This window comes from Sesamum indicum, linkage group LG16, assembly GCF_000512975.1.
Source record: "Sesamum indicum cultivar Zhongzhi No. 13 linkage group LG16, S_indicum_v1.0, whole genome shotgun sequence".
NCBI lineage: Eukaryota > Viridiplantae > Streptophyta > Magnoliopsida > Lamiales > Pedaliaceae > Sesamum > Sesamum indicum.
The window spans coordinates 4,201,680-4,222,565 of NC_026160.1; the positions used below are offsets into that span (position 1 = coordinate 4,201,680).

Sequence of the window (20,886 nt, forward strand, 5' to 3'; positions counted from 1 at the left end):
ATTTGAAATGAGAATAAATTTGGATTAGTTAAGGAGATTGTCTTTTATATTAAATTTGTGGTGTTAAATCAATATAATTCCATTGGGAATATATATGAATAAATATGTTTTTACTTTAAGCACGGTTTCAAAAACTGAATACTGAAAATAAAAACACAAACAAATAGGAAGAGCACCTAATACCTCTTTCGTTTGTTTCCATCCAACAAACAAATCAATCAATTAATAAATTCACAAAATTTGCCGACACCACAAAAGAAAATGAATAAAAATCTATATTTACTCCAATTAACTTATAAAAGATTAATGTAGGTTAAATAAATATGACTAAACTAACAATTAATGCATGTGATATTACTAAAATAAACTATAAGGCTAAATAGTGTAATCCATCTAATAAAATGATATGCAATAAATTTGTACTTAATCAATGTGGGGTAGATATGGAATTTCATTCAACTATTTTTGTTGATGTCGGCAATTCCGTGAATTTACTAATAAATGGATATATTCGTTGGGTAGAGACAAACGCAAGTAATACTAAGTGTAATTTTTCAAACCATGTAAGGAAGTCTATATGTCATTAGACTAAGGAGAGAACGGTATAATTATCTCTAAATACATCGGACATCTAGTTAAGAGAGGTGTTGTGGATGGCATAGCAGACCAAAAAATTGGTCCAAAGGTTTACATGAATAAGCAGATATCTCCCTGTACAATAAACCAGAAGAAAACATCTTAGAAAACAACGTAGATACTGCTAACGTAAATAAGGAGATGGAAAGCAACCGTTGAAACCTTAGATAGAAGCTAAAATGTTAACACCACTCCTCTACTGCACAAGTTATGGCGAATAAGTTAACTTTCTCACTTGCTTGATCGCATTAAGGTCACAAAAATCACCTTGTAAGGACTGAAATTAGTGGTAAGCTTCCTGCTCGGAGACGACGGCTAAGTAGGCAATATGTCATTTGAGCACAGGGGCTAAAGCTAAATTACCATTACATGAGCATAGTTTGTAATTCTACTGACTGTAACTAAGAAAAATATACAAGTAACAGCATTCACACAGGAGTATGGGGCCATGGTTGAAATCGTAAATTCTGAGTAAGGTCATGAAAAATCACCTCGCAGATATGCAGAAGCATTAGCTAACTCAAGATGTTTATTTCTGTGCCAGATCTATGCAGCAACATCCATGCATGATTTCGATCTCGCGGAAGCTACACGAGTTGAAAAACATGTAACACATCCTCAAGAGCTCGTCCTTTACTTGTTTCGTCTACTATGTACTTTGATGTTGGAAAGCTTTTGATTCTTCATGTATACTGAACCATTGCAGGTGTAGAAGGTGAAGTTCTAAGCTTTATTCGGCTTAAGCTGACCTCCATACTCTTTTGAACCATGTCATGTAATAGTCTCTTTGCAGTTTCTGCAGCCTTATCAGTCCCATCAACGTGTGCAGCAAAGTCGTAAACAATCCTCTCCAATTCAGAGGATGTCAATCTTTTCTCGGGAGAGGAGTTCCGAAGCAAATCCAAGAGAGTCCGAGCTCTATCCTGCGCTGCAGGAGTACCCTCTGCAGTCAGCCGCAAAAGGCCTGGTATTGCACCTTCTTTAAGGATAAGGTCCCTGTATTTATCTCGAGAGCTCTGACACAAGGACAGCAAAGCTCCAACTGCATGAGACATGCTGATAGAAGATCCATCTTCTACAGTTTCCACTAAAGCTAGAATTCCACCATTCACATTCGTAATTGCATGTCTTCCTTCCTCAGAACCAGAAAAGATCTCAAGTAGGAAAGTAGTTTTCTCAGCAAACTTGGAGTACTTCTTGCATTCTTTCAGGAGGTCAATTAGAGGAGGCACTGCTTTAGCATCAAGAACCAGCTTAGGCTCCTCTTCGCAGGTTGAAAGATTGTAAAGGGCGGTGACAGCATCAACTCTTCCTTGAACGCTTCCAGAGCATAGGACCTGCACCAGCAGAAGTGCAGCGCCTGAAGCAGCAATAGTTGGCTTATTAGATGCAGCAGATGACAGTGACAGAACTGCAGCAGCTGCTAATTCTCTCAGATTGCCATTTGGATATTTGAGGAGTTCCACAAGAGGAGGAACAGCACCAGCAGTAACTATCTTGATCTTGTTTCTGATACATAAGTAAATAATACCGTGCTAAGAGTTAAATTGACAGCAATGGATCAAGCAAAGAGTGGTGACATATAAGTGAGCATAAACACAACATGAAAAAAAAGACTACAGAGTACAACTTCATATGCTACCAGATGCAGACAAAACCTTGAGAATATACTGTCGCAATATTGTTAACAGGAAACCTCAAACAGATTCAGGTAGAAGTGTGCAATAAATTATGCCATAAGACAATTGAATCATTAGCCTTCAGTGTCTGCAATACCAAACTCAACATGACATCCAGCTTGAATTCCATGATATAAGCCATATATGGTAATGGACAAACTGACATGATTGGGATCCTTCACAGGAACGACAACAATGCTAGGATGCAGTAGCATTCACACACATGCTTCAATCAAAACCCTCATGCTACATTGGATGAAAGGATTTGGATTAGAAATAAGGATTTGGAGAAAATATTTAGAATAACTATACTCAATGAAATTGAAGCCAACACAATTGCACCAAATATGGTTCAAAATAGGAGTTCAAGGATTTGAAACTCTATAGAATTATCCAGGCAAGTTGAATGAAAGGATTGGTTATTACAAAACTCTGTAACTCCAAATCCAACACTCCAAATATAACCTCAATGAAGTATCACCATGGATGCTTCGGAATTGGACCCAAAACAAAAAGCAAAGAAATTATCTTTGAGTTAAACTTAAAGAAATCATGGGGGACACTCTCACTACCTTCCATTTCCCAACTTCCACCACTCAAATGGGAATTTAGCTGGTTGCACCAAGAGCTACACATACAACCACACAGGCGTAACAGATACATAGATGTCAAAACAATTGCCAATGCACTTTGAGTATTCTGGACAAGATTAAACACACGGAATCTGGAAATACAACATTTGCCAATCAACCAAAAACACAATCCCTCCGGAATACCAATCGGTAATATACACTTTAACCCAGATTCGATATATGAAAACCTTGAATTTCTTCATCAAGCAGTGAAGGAAATGTATGTGATGACGCTAATAAACACATCTTATCATCAATCTCCAATCCGAATTAGGTACCAAATTACTCATTCCATCATTTCACCTTGACTCTAATTTCGCATAAAACAATCACCATGTACACTTCCAAGCACTAATTAACTCACAAAACCAAAAGTTCATATGCCAAATACTTTTCTCAACATAAAGGCGGGAAAAGATAGAGCTGAAACCTCTGATTCCGAGCAGCCAGATTGAGAAGCGCAAGAAGCGCAGCCTCACGAGCTACGAGAGGAAATGAGCTGTGAAGCATCGAAACGAGCGGCTCAATAACTCCGGCGGCGGCGAAGCGGCAGCGCACTGCGGACTTCGAATTGGAACTGGAGGACTTTCTGACCAGCCCCCTCACGTCTATCGCCGCCTCCATTTTCGCCCTCAGATCCCCACTGTTCAGCTTCCTCGCCACCTCCTCCACCATCATTTTCCGACTCCACGGCGGCGGCGGCGGCATATCCTTACTATTATTCTCGCCTTCTGCTTCCTCTTCTTCCTGCTTTTTCAGCATTGCCTCCTCCTCATCCTCTTCCTCCTCCATTTCTCTCTCTAAAACCATAATTGCTGACGATTTCTCTCTCTAACCGTCAGTATTTTTGCATATACGGAAAGGATATTCGATCTTCTTCGTCGGCGGGAAGATTTTGGACGTTTCGCTTTAGGTGTTGTACCACGTCCCGGTTCGCTAGCCCTCTGCAGTGGGCTTGCCTACGGTTCCTGCAGTACGAACTGAGGGATCAACTGCTGTTGGGCATCTTTTCATTATTTACCAAAGGGGGGAATTACAATATTAGTTGTGACTGTCTCAAATATTATAATATATAATTGTAGGATTAATTGATAAATTTTTGTGAAATTTAGTTAATTAATCAATAAATTATGAATATAATTAGAATATAATAAAATTTGAATGGATTAAATTGGAATTCGTTATAATATTTTGGGACAATTTATATTAATTAAAGAAATTTAGAAGGAACGCAATTAGTATTCTAAAAAAAATTTAATTAAATAAATAGTAATAATATTATTATTAGTATATATATATTAATAAATAATATATATATATACATATGAAAAGAGAGAGAGGATTGAGAGTGAGAGGTGGGCCATCCCCCACCGCCTCACTCTCCTCTCTTTACTCACACACATACATAATACACACACAAACATAAACATACACACATGCATAACACACACACATAAGAAGTGAGATTTGATCTTGCGGGAAAAGAAAAAAAAAACAGAGGTACGAATTATAATTTTATTTTTTATTAATTTATATAATTATATTATTTAATTAGTTCGTTTATTAAATGTTGTTTATACTAAGTGATGTACTATTTAATTGGAGTATTTTACGAATTTGGCTATTTAAAACAGCGTCGAATTAAATATCAAATTGGATATAAAAATGATATCGTTGGTCGATTAGATTGTTAAATTTATTAGATTTGAATATTACTATAGCTAATTTATACAATTCCATCGAAATTGTTAACCAAATACGCAATTCTACGTATTGTTATTTAATTAAATTATATAATAGCGAGAAATTGATAAGAAATCTGTAGGAATATTCCGAAAACTATACTTAAGAAATAATATATTGTTACAGAGGAAGAATGAGGTTTAATGATAATTAAATTTAAGGATGTTATTAAAAATGGTAGTTATATAATATATAAGGAGTTTCCTTAAATAAATTCTTATGAATCACTTGATAAATTATAAATATTTTTATGAAGCTTATAGTGTCTAGTTATTGAGAAGAACTAGAACGAAAATTTATATTTCGATAGAAATGGAATATTAAAGAATTATTTAACATTATATTTAAAAGAAACTACGATATTCTCGATATATTAATTGTATTTGATATAACTCATTATAGGATACGGGCGGTGAGATGAAAGGACTGACAATTAGCGGTTGAGTAGAAAGAAACGTTGTAAGGTTGAGGTAAGTAAATAATTAGTATTATCTGTATATGTCCTCTTTATTTGTGGTATTACTATTATATGACTTTGTGGCTCATGCTGATATTGATTTATTTGAAAATATATGAGTGATGAATGATTTGATTTGACTGACAATATTGTGTGCGTGGAATGAGAAAATACGTTGAAATATTATGTTTATTGTGTTGATGTGTTGTGGATGTCTGAAAATGAGAATATGTTGATATATTGTTTTACGTTATTAGATGCTTACAAGAATGGTGATATGTGGAAATGAGGAGTGGTGGAAATTAAATATAATTGTGGTGTGAATACCCCTTGATGTGTTGAAAAACCTATAAGGCGAAATGATATGAAAAGAGCGATGATGCGATATGAAAAAGATGTGAAATGAAAAGAGCGATGCTGCAATATGAAAAAAAAAATGATATGAAAAGAGCGATGCTGCGATATGAAAAAGATGTGAAATGAAAAGAGCTATGTGCGAAATGAAAGAGCTATGATGCAAAACGAGATTGATGAGCCGACTGTCAAGGGGATTCCCTTAAATTTATATAACAGTGAAATTGAGTTGATGGGAAAAACACGATATCACCTTCTGGTAAGCAAACTAGAGATAAAAGAGTTTAACTGGTTGTTTTATTGCGAATTAGCTATGTGGTGCGATGAAGTCTATTATGTTGGAATTAAATTGACTGTATTCCATGCATGTTGCTTACTTATCCTATCTTGGCTGTGTTTGATATACATATATAGATAAGGCTGGTTATTTGCTTACTGAGTAGCAGACTCATCCCTCTGTTGATATTTTCTTTCAGGAGTAGACTTTGAGGTGTCTGACTGTTGAAGATTAGGTCTACGCGCTATACTCAGGCAGGTCGGGCCAGTATGCTGTTTTCTCCTCTTTGTCAGTTAGAGTACAAATCATATTTTGTTGTATAGAGGGAACGTAAGCATGGAGATTACTTGTGGTGTTTGATATGTATATATATAATGTTGTGGGTTGATAATACCTATTATGACGTGTTGGGATTACGTATGCAAATTGATTAGATGATTATGTGCAAATGTATATATATGAACACAAGGATTACTATAAGTATGACGTTTAGGGTAGATATAGCCCTTATAGCGAAAGGGTGCTACATTGGTCCCTGACTTTGACATGAATTTGAAATTAGTTCTTATAGTTCAGTCTTAGGCAAACTTAGACCCAGCTTCATTTATTTATCTATTATTTAAATATAATTATGATAAAAAAAAATAAATGTATTGTGTATATGCAAAAAGAATTAAATGGTACTTGATGTGTACTAAATTTCAATGGCACCACAAGGATCGAAGAATTTTCAAAGAAATTCTAGGATTAACAGAGGACTAACCTACAACAAAACAAAGGTTAGCATTTTGATGTTTAAAACAGTAACGATTTACTGAATAAAATAAATGAAAAACTTGATCAAAATGAGAATAATGATTGAAAATGGTGTTAAGATGATATATATTCATATAGAGCGCAAAACGAGAGCTTAAAGTAGCTTCAAAACTGAGAGAGAGTTTTTGTGTGTGGGTATGAGGATAGATGTTACCAAATAACTAGATGTGATTTCTATTTATAGGTCTACGTCCAATAGAATTCGCAGAGTAGTTAAGGTGGATTTGGTGCTATTAGATAGCTACATGAGTTAGCTAAATAACAGAAAAAGAATCCAAGGATTTGGAGTTATCTTAAAGGAGTTATGGCCATTTTATTGAATCTTGCCCAATCTGTCTGAGTTTTTCGAGATCTTGTTACTTGTTGGTTATAATCAAGGTTGTTGCCGGATGACTAAAAGTTTGCTGGAGATATTTTAGAGTGACGTGTCCCAATGTGTTGGCAACTTGTATGACATATCCATCTAGTTGTTTGATGATGTGTCCGGTTGATAATGGGCTAGCTCCTTCGGCCTACCACATTAGTAAAGATCGAAAACAACTTTATAGGCTTTAGAAAAATGATTGAGGGAGCTATCATCACTCTTCCAAGTCCAGTAGTGCAAGACTTATGTTGGATTGTCGGAGTGGAAAAAGTACTCCGACTATGCGGAAGATCCTCCTAAAGCATTTTTCTGATTGTGTCGGTTCAATAGGTAAAGTCGTGCTGAACTGCTTAATTGTCTTGCTCTACTTTTGCAAGAAATCCCTGTTGGGCCACATAAGCGTAACTAGTTGTGCTAGGCATAATTGCCTTTCCCACGTATGTAGATTCAGGGGAACCTATACAAATCTCAAAAGTAAGTGGTCTTAGAATAAGATAGATCTGTCAATAGCTAGCTATGTGCCCTTTGACTGGTTGGTGATATCTAGTGTGGGAGAGAGTGCCAAAGTTCGACTTTGATAAGACTTCTTTACAGGTTTTCTCTTTAAGGGAAACCAACCCCTCCTTTGTGACCAGGCCCTATTTTCGAATTTTCTTGCCAGGAAAGTTTAAAGACAAGGACTAAGTGATTCGAATCTTATTGATCCTACTGTCAGATTTGCAATAGTAAATTTGTGTAGGAGATAAAAATTATGCCCTTCTAATAGAGCAAGGCTAATGTATTCGTGCTGCAAATTAGTTGGTTCCTTGCTATTGAGAAGGAAATAAATCCTCTCTAGGTAAAAAAGTATCAGTAAAGTTGGTTTAGCCATAAACTAAAAGGTGAAAAATCTTGCCGATAGAGCCAGATTATTCTTGTGGTGCTAGGGCCTGTTAAAGGCCTGCTAGACTAAAGCAAGTCAAATCCTACAATAAAATACTATCCCTTACAAGTCATTGAAAAGGGCATAGACTGTCCTACTGGAGAATAAATGCGAGGGGGACCCTTCAAAGGTCTTCTATTCCTATAGGTAAAACAATAAGTGGATATATGTTGGTAGTGAAGGTTAAAACCAGTTGAGTAATGATCATTCAACATTTGTCTTCCTGCTGCAAAGTAAAGCACGACTAATTGGGAGTTGTTTATCTAGTGGAACAAGTTAAGTAATAATAAGGAGGCTAACTAATGTTGGTCTTATTCCCAGGAGATAGATAAAACCTATTGTGAGAAGAAACCAATGCTCTTTCCAAGTCCAATTAGGAAATCCTCCCAAAAAGATGATACCGGTTTGCTGATAAAGCAAGGCAAGTATGCATATTCTCTAATAATTGCGTTATGTGTAAATTATTGCATTTTTTAGTGAGTCAGTTCTATTTAATAAGTATGGCTAGGATATAAGCATTATTATGGCTGATTTAACCACATATGTAAGTATGCTAAAAGGTGAAGCATCCTACTGATATAATAGGGCCATTTCTTTTGTGATGTGACCTGTTAAAGGCTAGCTGTGCTTAGGTATGACCTGTCATTTATGGAACAAATACTATTCCCTGCAAAATGTTATGGGACTCATTATGTATCACTAGGTTGTTTTGCCTAAGAAAGAGATAATATCGAGCCTATGGAGGTTACTTTATAGGGAGTGGGTACCTAACAAGTATACGACATCTTCCGGATGCTGATTATTTTGAGTTAGCTAGTTTATTGTTAAGCAATAGAAGATACGACCTGCTGAAAACCATTTACTCAATAGGGCAGGGCGTAACTTGCTTATTAAGGGAACCAGGGTGCGGTTTCTATGGGTCGGCGAACTTGCTAATGGGCTGGGTAAAGCATGGGCTGTTCTGGGCTACTTATTCTGACATGGCCATCCTGCGGATGAGAAGAGAATAATACGACGTACTGTGGTCTACTTGTTCATTAGAGCAAATTATGAATAAGAAATGAAACACTATGAGCAGGTTATTTCTGCAAGGAAGTAAAGAAACGCCTAGCTATTAATATAGTGAAGGCTAAAAACCCTATTTAATGCAGCCAATATTAAGGGAAGGTTGAGATCTTAATGCAAGTTGATTGTTCAGCAGAGCAGGATGTGACCAGATAATGAGCAGTGTGAGATGCAACCTGTTAGGGCCTAGTTACTCGATGCAACAGGAGATGACTTATTGATGGAGCAGTGCATTATGCGACCTACTGTGGGTTGATTTTTTTAGTGGAGCAGGGGGGGGACCTGTTGATAAGTAATGCCATAAGAGATAGACCAAGTTTCGGAGTGTGAAGGTTGGCTGTAAGCAGACGCGACCTACTGTAGGCTAATTACTTTGTAGATAAGGTTAAGACATGTTGATAAGCAGTGCAAGATGTGGCCAGCTCATAGACCGAATACCCAATGGGGCAAGTTAAGACTTGCTAATGTAGTAACGAGAAGTATCTCTGGCTGTAAGATGATTAATCAGTGGAGCAGGATAAGGTTTGTTGATTAGCAGTGTAATACGTGACATAATGGGGACCGTATTATGCAGTAGACCAAACTCTGGCTTGCTGAGTGAAAAGTGCTCTAGAGATGTTTCATGGTTGTTGAGCAAAGCAAGTCATGATGAGCCTCCTAATTAGTAGAGTAAGGTGAAACATGCCAACCAGTACAGCGCGATATGGCCCTTTGCGAGCTACTTATTTTAGACCTAGTTAAGTTTTGCTGATGGGCAATGCAAGATGTAGCCTACTAAGGGCAGGTCAAAACCTGCTAATAGAATAATGCGTAGTATCACCTGGAGTAGACCTGAATATCCAGTAAGGTAGGTCGTAACCTACTGATAAACATTGTAAGCAGTAGCCTGCTATGGGCCACTTATTTAGAATAACGAGGGTTAGAACTGGCTAATAAATGACAAATATGAGTAATAGTTATGCAAAGTAGGGTGTAGTTAGTACTAGGGCTTATGAGAGAACTTAGGCTAATGAGGAAGTAAAGGCATGTCGGGCTATTAAGCTAACAAGATAACAGTTGCACGCTAGCTTATGGTAGCTTACAGAGTAAGTGTGCACCATAGGGTTAGCTTACCTGCGTTCACAACCAATAATAGAGAAAGTATGTGCTAGGTAAGGGTGGCTTATTAGGGCTTCGCAACTAATGAGAGAGTAAGTGTGTGCCAGTTAATGGAGGGTTATTAGGGCTCGAACCCAACAAAGTAAAATTATGACCCTGTATTTTTATGAGATCGTAGGTTTTCCATGAATTGGAGAGCTTTCTCCCACTTGTTGAAGTAATCCAACTCTACCACCAAGATTTTCTTTGTCCTTTTGTGCAATTAAGAATGGTCCTACATACCCATTAGTAGGAAGGGTTTCTTCCTGGAGGTAGTCAAGGAGGGGTTTCCTCCACCTGCACTGATTTACAAAAATGCTTGCATTAGTAGCATTAGTAAGTTTAGTGAGAATTCTTATAGTAATAGTGTGAGTACTACAGTCAACTAGATAACTAGCTAGTCGAGCAGGGTAATTTGCTTTGTTGTTCTCCGTTCGGGAGATTTGGGGAAACTGAAAGCTCTTCAACCTATTCCAAAACGCATTTATTTCATAAAGGTATTCCTTCATTCTTCCCTTCTAGGTATTATAGGTACCCTCCACTTGGTGCGTCACCAATGGGAGTCTGAAAAGGTTGTTGTGCTTATGCTAATTCAATCATCAATTGGGAGCCGATCCTAGTGATCTTGTTGGGCTCTGCCAGTCGGATATTCAATCAAATCTTAATTGTATTGTAACTGAGCAGAGGACACTCGTTTCCTTGCTAATCATATTGTACAAATTGTTTTCCATTCTATTTACTGGGCTGAGTTGGATCTACCTCCATGCCTTTCTTGCGTCCTCCCTTCATGGGCTTAGTATAGCATTTTCGATTGTGTATCGGTTACCTATCACTTCTCCCACTCCTACTTCAGTGGGGAACTTTAGTTTCAAGTGGTAAGTAAACATCACAGCTTGAGAGGCATGTAGAGCGGGTTGCCCTAAAATGACATTGTATGTAGAGGGCCTGTCTACTATGACGAAATAGATCATTCTTGTTTTCCAATTGGGCTCTATCCCTCGTGACAGGGGGAGCAAGAGTTGCTCTAGGGGATAGATCACTTCCCCTTCAAAACCATAGAGTAGGGTATTTACCGGGTTCCAGCGCGGTATTGCTGAACTCCATCTACTAGTAGACCTTTTAAAATAGTATATCAGTTAAGCTGCCAAAATCCACAAATATACGCTGAACAATATAATTAGCAAGAGTTGCAGAAATGACAAGTTCATCATTATGAGGTGAGTGAATACCCTGTGTATCAGCAGGTTCAAAGTGGATCATGGGATCCCCTGCTAGTGCTTTGTGGTCAATCTCCATGACTGTTGTAACAGTGCGAACATGTGCACATCTAGCTCCTGGAGTCCCTATCAGTAGGTCCTCTTGCTATCATGTGAATTACCCCTTTAGCAAAGATACTTTTCGGACTTTGCCCTCAGAAGGAGTTCTGTCTTTTCTACATTCTGTCCTAAATGAGTCATCAACCCACTCCCAACTCCTACTGGAGTGTTGGTGGCGGGAGCACTAATCTTTCGCTTGCATCGCTAATATTTGTAAACGTAATCTTTTAGGTAGCTGGACTGGATAAGCTGTTCTATCTCCTGTCTTAGTTAGAGCACCTATTAGTATCATGCTCCAAAAGCGGGGCTTTTTCCTTACCTCCTGACGAAATTCCATCATTCTTTCCATGAGAAAGTGCTAGCTTTCGGGAGGCTCCTGGGCGATTGTCTCCTTGCTGGCGAGCTCAGCAGGTACATGACTGTCTTGCTGGAGAACAACAGAAATATGCTCCTTGGTTACTTGATCACCTGGTGCTCCGCCTTTTACCTGCTGAGAGCATTGTCCTGCTTTACTGGAAAAAGGGCCTAGGAGGACTAAGTTGAAGGTCTCAACAATGAACAGATGGAGCTGCTCATAGAAACTAGTTGGAGGAAGTAGGCAAAGATGTTGGACATAGAACGGGAATAGGGTTATTGAGACCCCCTAGTACCTGTTCTGGAGGTGGGATTGCAGAACTTGTTGCTTGAGCTAACCATTTTTCATACCTTTAGCTCAAGTGTGAGTTTGAGGATGAAGTAGTTAGAATGAATCCGATGCCATTGGATACCTACATGAGTTTGCTAATTAACATAATTTTTTTTTTAGAATTTGGACTTATCTTGAAAGAATTATGACCTTTTGACTGAGTTTTGCCCAATCTGTCTGAGAATTTTAGAATTCTGTTACTTGCTGGTTATCAGTAAGGTTGCCACCAAATGACTAAAAGTTCGCTGGAGATATTTTAAAGTGACATGTCCTAATATGTTAGCAACCTGTATGATATGTCTACCTAATTGTTATATGACATATTCGATTGATAATGGACTTGCTCCTCGGACCTGCCAAATTAGTAAAAATGGAAACAACCTTATGGGATTTAGAAAAATTATTGAGGGAGGTCTCAATACTCTTTTACAACGTTTACGAGCACCCAAATTGAGTAATTTTAACCAGCAAAAACTGTTGTCTAGACTCCAAATGCAGATGGTAAGTGGGGTTGAATAGAGGGAAGGAATTGGGGAATTGTTGAAGTTGTGGTTGCAGCATTCTACAGAATCCCTAGTCTCCTTCTCAATTATTGGCTTCCTTGGTCTATCACATCTGGCTGGAGGGATCCATCGGAGAGGAATGCAAAGAGATTGATTCCGGGCTGCGCACGTGCGTGTCTCGTGTTTTAGTCCATGAGTTGTTACATAATGCCATTCATCTAATTTGCAAAGTCTAACCTCAAAATTCACAATCAAATTAAAAATACTTATAAATTTAAAAATTGAAATATTATTAGAAGCTTATAAACTCTAATAATAAATTCTTAAAATACTTTTTAAAATTTTAACAAACTCCTTAAAATTAATTACAAAATTATGAGATGAATTCCATCGTCTGAATCTTATACAAACACTTGAAAAACTCATTTTCAAAATAAAATCAAACATCTTATCAGCTCTGAAAACATCATACAAGGTTGATGATGAGCGTATAACATCTTCCAAAGAAGCTCTGGCAAACACCCTATAAATTGCATTTTGGTTCAACTCCAAGGGTACAATTGTCTTTTCACACCGGAGTGCAAACCTCACCCCTTACGAGGTCATTTGAGGCTATAAAAGGTAAAGAAACAACGTTAAAAGTTCCCTCATTTACAAAGCATGAAATATTTAAACTTAAAACCTGGAGATCAGAACTTTCAAATAATCTATTCAGGGAAATAAAATAAGCATCTCACAATTCTGGAAATAGAACCATTAAAAAAAAAGAAAGAGCGATTTATATACAACTTTAAATAATTTGAGTCTGGGAGTTGAGATGCAATTTATATACAAATGTTTGATATATCTATACCACATGTTTCCTCTGCATTAGCACTTCCATGTGTCTGTCAACTGTGGAGAACAAACACAACACAGCACAAAATACAGTAAGAGGAAAATCATGGGACTGAGGAACCCAAAAAAAGAGATTCAAGATTGATAAATATAGACACAGAATAGATACATCGTGTTCTTCATTCTTCTTGTCTAAGACACGAGGATCAAAGGCTCGACAGAATCAAGAAATGGAGAGTATATCTGTGATTGAGGGATTCCAAGTACAAAACTAAGTATAATGCATTCTTGGTTTTGAAATATAGCTGAACTTCAAGAACACGATCTTGCTGAAAATTTGAATACAGAAACTATAATCCCCCGATCACGATAAGTGAATTGCTTGGAAATTCCATTCGCCTCAAGAATGTAGTAGTAAAGCGTGTTCTCAAAAGCAACTGCTGTTTCCATTCTATGAATGACAACTTTCAAATATTTTCACAAGTCGACTCCTACATTATTGCCTTGCAAGTTTAATGGCATGTGATTTTGCAAATCGAGACTTTTCAAGATGGCATGATAACCAAATCTCAGAATGATAATTATCTGGAGATTCATAACAATTTATGATACAAATTGAGGGAAAGTATATGATCTGCTGACCTGAAGCTAAGCGTGCCTTTGATCTCAGATTACCGCCAATACTGAGCCCAGCGGTGGATGGTTTCCACCATTTGTGGGAACAATGCGCTGACACTTTCATTGATGAGATCCTGGAAGAAATGTATAGACTCCTCATCGTCTAAGTCCAGACGGAACTTTTCTTGAAGCTACATAAAGAGCGAAAACCATGTCGTAAGAGGGAAAAGAATGATTCATTTAGGAAGGAAAGAAAATAATGTAGTGAAATTTCACCTTAAGAATGCCTTTTTCAGGGTCAGAAGCAATATCGGGAATGTTGGAACCCGCCATCAAGTGGAAAAGATTTAGTATTAGATTGCTCGACTTCCTTAGAATGTTGTATGCTTCACAGCAATAGGATTTGAACCTGGTGTAGTATTGACTGCAAGTGAAAACGGGGATGAATGTGAGAACATTGTGTTTATGAGTTGCAGAAGATGTATTTAATTCCAATGAATGTATTTAACTGCTGTTTCATTTGTTCTTCCACAAAACACTGTGGCTCATATTGACGTTTCTCAAATGAGCACATCACTATGCAGAAACATAAATGATGAGAAAAAATTGCCTATAAGTAGTTGTTTTGGATTTAGTCAGAAACCTTTCTGCTCCACCCATAGCTTCAACCATTTCTTTACAGAGTTTCATAGGTGGTGGGAAGGGCTTTGGATCTCGGCCAAGTATAAAACCGAAATCAACATGAAAAAGCCGGCCATCATCTTGCAGCAGCAGATTGTCAAGGTGCCTGTGAACCAAGATTCATAACCAAAGAGGTTCATTCATAGATGTTATCAAAATCAAGCTCCCGGAATGACAGGATTAAAAGGTATACAGAATTCATAGTGCAATATCAGTATTTATCAACCCAAAAATATAGTAACTTAAAGATGACTGTGAATGCTATTAATGAAACACTTGAAGAATTAAAGAAATTGAGACAACTCGAGGAAAAATTCGTGATACTGCTCATCATGCATGTTTACTTTACAGTTTGGCATACCTGTCACCAATTCCCAGTATATATGTGATAACTGAATAGCCAGCACAACTCTTTATGAACGTTTCCAGACAGGTCGCAGTTATTCCAAAAGGCCCATCATCATCTGGGTGAAATTTCTGCAGGTAGCTTGTAATACTTCGATGTTCTGATAAAATCTGAAAAGTACAACAGGATCAGTTGGACATATGAAGTATAATGTTATAAGGTCTTGCAACTGCAATTACGTAAAGTACATCAATTTTCTCTTCGATTTATTTCTTGCTCTCATTCTAATTATGACAAAATTCTGCTTAAAGGCACCATATTAACCACCTCCAAACAACATAAATCGCAATGGCTCATATAAACTCTAACATGTCTATTATGACCCTAAAATCATTTTTAGGATAAATTACCTGCGCTAAAGATTTGGATGGAATAAATTCCATCATGCCTTCATCATGCCCTGTTGCTAATACACGGTAAGGAGTTAAATGCAGGTCAAGATTCTCCAACTTGAGCAATCGATCCATGAGTGATACCATTTGAATAACCTGATCTTTTATTTGTTAGCTTACACAATTGATATCAAACTTTGTACATCAATAAAGCAGCAAATGCATGAGTTGTACCAATTGGTCTTGCCTAAGATCATCGCCCTTCTTAAATATGATTTTGCAGGTTCCCCCAGTTGATGTTCGAAAAGCCAGCCGCAAAGGGTGCAACGCACTTTTAAAGATTGATGATTCTGATGGAATGATCCCTGATATAAGGACCCTTGGTGCCAGAGGTGATCGTATCGGCTGGAAAAGGAGATTAACTTCTTTCAATCTCATACAAATATCAGTTAGACCAACTTCTGTATACAAACTGAAGATGAAGATAGGATCTAATTGTGTCTTGAACTGATCAAATGCACAGCCCACATGTCACATTAGCCACAACAGGGGTGCTAGAAGCATGATCAAGAAACAAGAAATTGACATTTTGCAAGTACCTCGTCGAAGTAGGTAAGCTCACTAAGAAGCCCGGAGAGAAGTTGCCTAAGCTTTTCGATCTTCTTCTGAGTTCCGCCTCTTACATTTCTCACGTCTCTCATTATAGAACACAACTGGGCAGTCAATTCCGTCTGACGAACCAAACTCTGCCAAAGCTTAAAACCGTCTTCATCACCATTCGCAGATGGGCCCAGCTGATATGATGTATAACAGTCACCATATATTCATAATAACAAAGAAAGGAGACAAAAGATTCCATTAAACTCAATTATTATCTGAACTACTAGCAGCTTTCTCTTATAATCATAAAACAGAACCTTCAGTATGAAAATATGGCTTCTTCCAAACTTGGCAAGTCCATGAAAAATAAATATCAAGTTAGAAGGACGCATATAAATCCTCCTCTTGATCATTTGAGGAAATTCCAAGGAGACCAAAGGAAACTATGATTATATTCATCAAAGAACAGATGGCATGGCACAGAAGCAGAGCATTCAGTTTAACTAATAAATTTCTACCGTTTATCACAGAATAGTCAAGCATCATTATGCTAATCATTTTATTGAAAAGCTTGATCATCCGATGCACCATCTACAGGTTCAAATCTATGAATAAATTAGCATAAATAGCACACAATAAGGAGCCTACCAAAATAACGGGCCAGGAAAACAGACACAAAAAAAGAGAGACGAGAGGGGGAACTGAAACAAAGGAAGAAAGCAATCCCACACCTTTAGCATACTTTCTTCCAAGAGCTCATAGGTGCTATAAAAACGTCTTGCATATACAGGATCCTGAAGTTCCACAGCCACATACCATCGGAGAAAGCTAGCCAAGTCAATATTCCCCAATGCTGCCACATGCAAAAAGGATTCAAATAAACCTATATGAGCAAGAAAATTCTCATATCTTATCAGAAAATTAGATTCATTGTTGCACCAAGCTTACACCGTTGTACAAGGAAATGGCTAAGGCGTGACTTGTCGGAACGTTCAAAGCGAAGAGCTTGAACCAACTGAAGTAGGTAGCACTGCAGCTCTTCATCATCAGCTCTTTCAAGGACACTCACAGCGTAGGCACGGACCTAATGATGAGGTTAAGATTTAGTAAAGCTAGTAGCTTACAACAATAATGATATTTCAAATCCAAAAGATGACACATACTCACTTGAAGCCTTGAATGCATCAGGAAATAAAAACAAGTAGATGGAGTATATTTCTCATTATAAGCAGCTTCAGATGTTTTTTTCATTATATGTTGTCAGAATGTAACTCAATTCACAGCACAAAAAAAAGTTAGCACCGCCGAAAATCAAATCCACCAAATACATCTCAAAGATTGTGCAACAAGATTATGATCCATAAAATCAACAATAAGTGATTCTAACTTGTAATGTGATAAATAAAGAATATACATCTTTCCCTGCTTAAAATAAATTAGTTTGTGAACTATGCATCTCCGATGGCGTCAGATTATCAAGCTATATATTACTGAGCAATAATCAAAAAGAAAAGTCAAATTGATGCACGAGGGCAGCACAAAAGAGCAACCAAGTTTAGAAAATTTACCTCTTCACTCTCAAAAACTGGGGATAGAAGTTCCAGGGCATCACAAACATCAATTGTCTCCCACTTGCCCATCAGTTCTAATGCCTGCTTTGCTTCCTGTAGAGAAGAATATCAACTTGTTAATGTGAAAGGTAAGATAACTGAAGGCAAAGACGGGAAACCTACTAACCAACCTAAACTGAGAAAATTCAATGGAAGATTGGTGAATTGAGTTTCTTTTCCTGGCTCATTCCCTCCAACACTCAGTAATTAAATAATATAGATGACACTTTCTAATACTTGCTTTGGAGTATTTACAGTAGAGGCAATTTTTTTCACCCCAGAACCAGAGTTGGAATATCTGGCTATGAGCATAGCGACATAATGAAAAGCTATAACATGGATTACAACTTTACCATTATATTAATACTTGAGAACAAAACATAAAATGCTTGACACATAATGACTGTGATTAAGATGAATTACATCCGATAGTTCCCAAAACTTTTACCTGAACATCACTCCATTCCACACAGCGCAAGAATTTTGTCAGAGCCCTTTTCTCTGACATCAATGAAAAACGAAATTTCCAGAGCAACTGCTTCTCCTCTCCAGTCAAAGTCCTTGTTGGAGGATATCTTAATATTCTTTGAATAGACCTATTGGATATGAGATAGACTATCTGAGTAGCAGAAAAATGAGAATACTCAACAGCATAATTAAGTACAAGTCCGCACATCGTATGCTCTAATGAGGTCATACTTAACTTTCTTGAAGCTCTGACATACTATGAAGAGTAACATGTAAGGTTTCAGATATATTAAGGAAAAAATCGGATGTATATTGCAGTGTACCAAGACAGCATATATTGATAATAATGGATAATACATTCCAAGCTTGAAAAAATTCTTTGATTCAACTCCAATAAATCTGTAGATTTGTAATTAATAGAACTAAGCAAGTCTTCGGATTGAGTAAAATGAAAACATAAATGGAAAACAGAGAAGGAAGAACTAGGAATAAAGGCTGACAAAGCTTACTTCCTTTCCACAGAGCTGGGTTTAAGATCTCTGTCAATGATGCCACGATTTAAACTTCTCGCCAGCTTTAGTTGCTTGTGCTCCGAGGGGTTAGTTTTTCCCACTTCAGGGTCCCACACTGTAACCAGTTCATTTGTTGAAGCTATTGGAGATGGAATTAAGAAATTTGCCCCGGACTCCTACACATCAAATGACATTCAAGAAACTGAAAATCAAGCTATGTGGTGTGATGTCTTTCTTAACACAATTTTTTTGCATCCCCAATTTGTAGCCAAAATTCGAAGCAGGAAAATTTTACTGAACAGAGTACAAAAATGAATAAGAAATGTAGCACACAAAGGAAAACCCACAAGAAATATTAACATGCTACTGTTAGCATACTCCTAATACAGTATTTAATCAGTGAGGCAATAATTTTATATTTTATTTCTTCTTTACGGCAGGTTATACACCAGATAATTAATTAGAATGTTTAATAACTATTATAGTTTGGTCTGTGGTTATTGATTCAACCCATTAAAGCAAGCTCCAGATTGGACAGATAGATAGACCATATAAAATTTAATTGTTGAAAGCAGCACGAATTAACCATGGTATCCAGGTGATTCATAGATCGCTAGAGAGATGAACAAAGACTACAGGCACCCAGAATTACCTGGAAAACCACACGATGCTCAAAGCTGCAGAAGTCAACAACAACATACAAATGGGAACTCCCATTTTTAATGCTTTCACGTTCCTTAATTTTCTCCATGGCTTTGAATGCAAGCCGGTCCAACCAATCAACTCTTTGAATTTGTCCTCTCTCATACTTATTCACAAGCTTTTCTAAACGCTCTAATTCTCCTCTCTCCTCTCTAGGGACCTTCATAACCCAACAAATAGCAATTAATCAGACAAAGCGATACCATAAATCAACAAAATTCTGAATGGACAAAGTACCAATTAATTGGAAAGAGTAATACCCTTCCAGGAGTAGTAGTGTTTATAGAACCATCTGCTTCTTTGCCTGCCCAAAGCCTAAGCTTGTGCTTTCCAGTCTTGAGCTGTTTTTTCATGTTAAACAGACGAATGGTCGCACCACCAACCACTTCCTCATTTTTCCCACATGAAACATCATAAACCTACACACAGAAGACCTACTAACATTCTCTGGAGAATTGAACAGCAAAACATTTTAAGCCAAAGAAGCAAGTTGTGACCACTTACAGTAAGAGCAAGTTGCGAATTTGCTGTCAAATCACGATACTTGGTGCTCAGGGTAATAAGTTCATTCCAACAATATGATGGACCTACGGATTCCAACCTACAATATTACACCATCTCCACACAAAATCATCCAAAACTATCCGGGGAATGACTTTTACACATTAAAACAACAAAATTATTATAAATCTAAACCTTGTTCTCATGGGGAGCCCAAAAGGTGCGCCATCAATAAACAACGAGCACTCAACGTACAACTCCGGTTTCCTATCCTCTATTATACCATCACCATCAGCTGGAAAATCCAATCCAAAAGTACAATAATCATACCATCAATCAGCAAGCACACTAAAAGTCAGCAAAAATTTCATAAAAAAACTAGGGATACTAAAATCCCATAGTCTCCAGAAAAGAAAACCTGTACCAATCTGCAGTTCAATACTCAGTAAGGCAATCAACACTCCATAAAAACACCGTCTCTTTTTCCAGAAGTAAAAATTTCAAATACTTAAATTCCAATTATCAAGGAAAACAAAAGCGACCCATTATTACAACGCAGTAAAACGTACAGAAAATCAGTATAATACCTGAATCAGGAGGCTTAGGAGGAGACAATTTCCCGTCCAACCTCTCGATTTTGAATGTGACAGGAAGATTAATGTCGCATGACAAGAAGAACCGAAACTCGTTCCCACTCATCGCCCTTCAACTGCACTGAATCTCAGAAGGTTTCCGTATACCCGTGTATTCTTTTCATGATCCTTTCTTCTGAGAATTAAGAGAAATCCTACCAGGGAAGGGTTCTAAGCTTTAACATGTAGTCGTGGGCACCAGCTGAACAACTGACGTGTAATATGCGATTCTTTTGCGTCCAAAGCTTGTAGCGACTTTGTGTCGCTAAATAGCAACTTTAGGTGAAGAAAGTAAAACAATATATCTTTATCGTATACTAGTCGCCACGATTGGTATATAATAAATAATATTTTATATTTAAAAATATATTATGAATAATAAAAAATATATATAAATAATA

General features: G+C 37.3%; 2 protein-coding genes across 4 annotated transcripts; both read right to left on the reverse strand.

The window, feature by feature from the left end:
- Window positions 779-3,928, reverse strand: LOC105178722 (U-box domain-containing protein 4). The gene is made up of 2 exons (XM_011102253.2): window positions 3,378-3,928; window positions 779-2,145 (listed from the first exon to the last, which is right to left on the reverse strand). Exons 1-2 carry the CDS (start codon window positions 3,755-3,757, stop codon window positions 1,320-1,322), a joined length of 1,206 nt encoding a protein of 401 aa, XP_011100555.1. The 5' UTR covers window positions 3,758-3,928; the 3' UTR covers window positions 779-1,319.
- Window positions 12,996-20,655, reverse strand: LOC105178723 (phosphatidylinositol 3-kinase, root isoform). Of its 3 annotated transcripts, none has more exons than XM_020699413.1 (18): window positions 20,441-20,655; window positions 20,049-20,148; window positions 19,857-19,953; window positions 19,613-19,771; window positions 19,303-19,512; window positions 18,648-18,826; window positions 18,119-18,266; window positions 17,629-17,724; window positions 17,009-17,144; window positions 16,792-16,913; window positions 16,060-16,254; window positions 15,695-15,865; window positions 15,479-15,616; window positions 15,084-15,238; window positions 14,685-14,828; window positions 14,318-14,465; window positions 14,066-14,232; window positions 12,996-13,198 (listed from the first exon to the last, which is right to left on the reverse strand). In XM_020699413.1, the coding sequence occupies exons 1-17, from the start codon at window positions 20,550-20,552 to the stop codon at window positions 14,095-14,097; spliced, it is 2,448 nt and encodes an 815-aa protein (XP_020555072.1). In that variant the 5' UTR covers window positions 20,553-20,655; the 3' UTR covers window positions 12,996-13,198; window positions 14,066-14,094. The 3 variants fall into 3 exon arrangements, with proteins under 3 accessions (XP_020555072.1, XP_011100557.1, XP_020555073.1); XM_011102255.2 differs by lacking the exon at window positions 12,996-13,198 and adding an exon at window positions 13,274-13,480 and having other exon boundaries at window positions 20,441-20,654; XM_020699414.1 differs by lacking the exons at window positions 12,996-13,198; window positions 20,441-20,655 and adding an exon at window positions 13,274-13,480 and having other exon boundaries at window positions 19,857-19,939.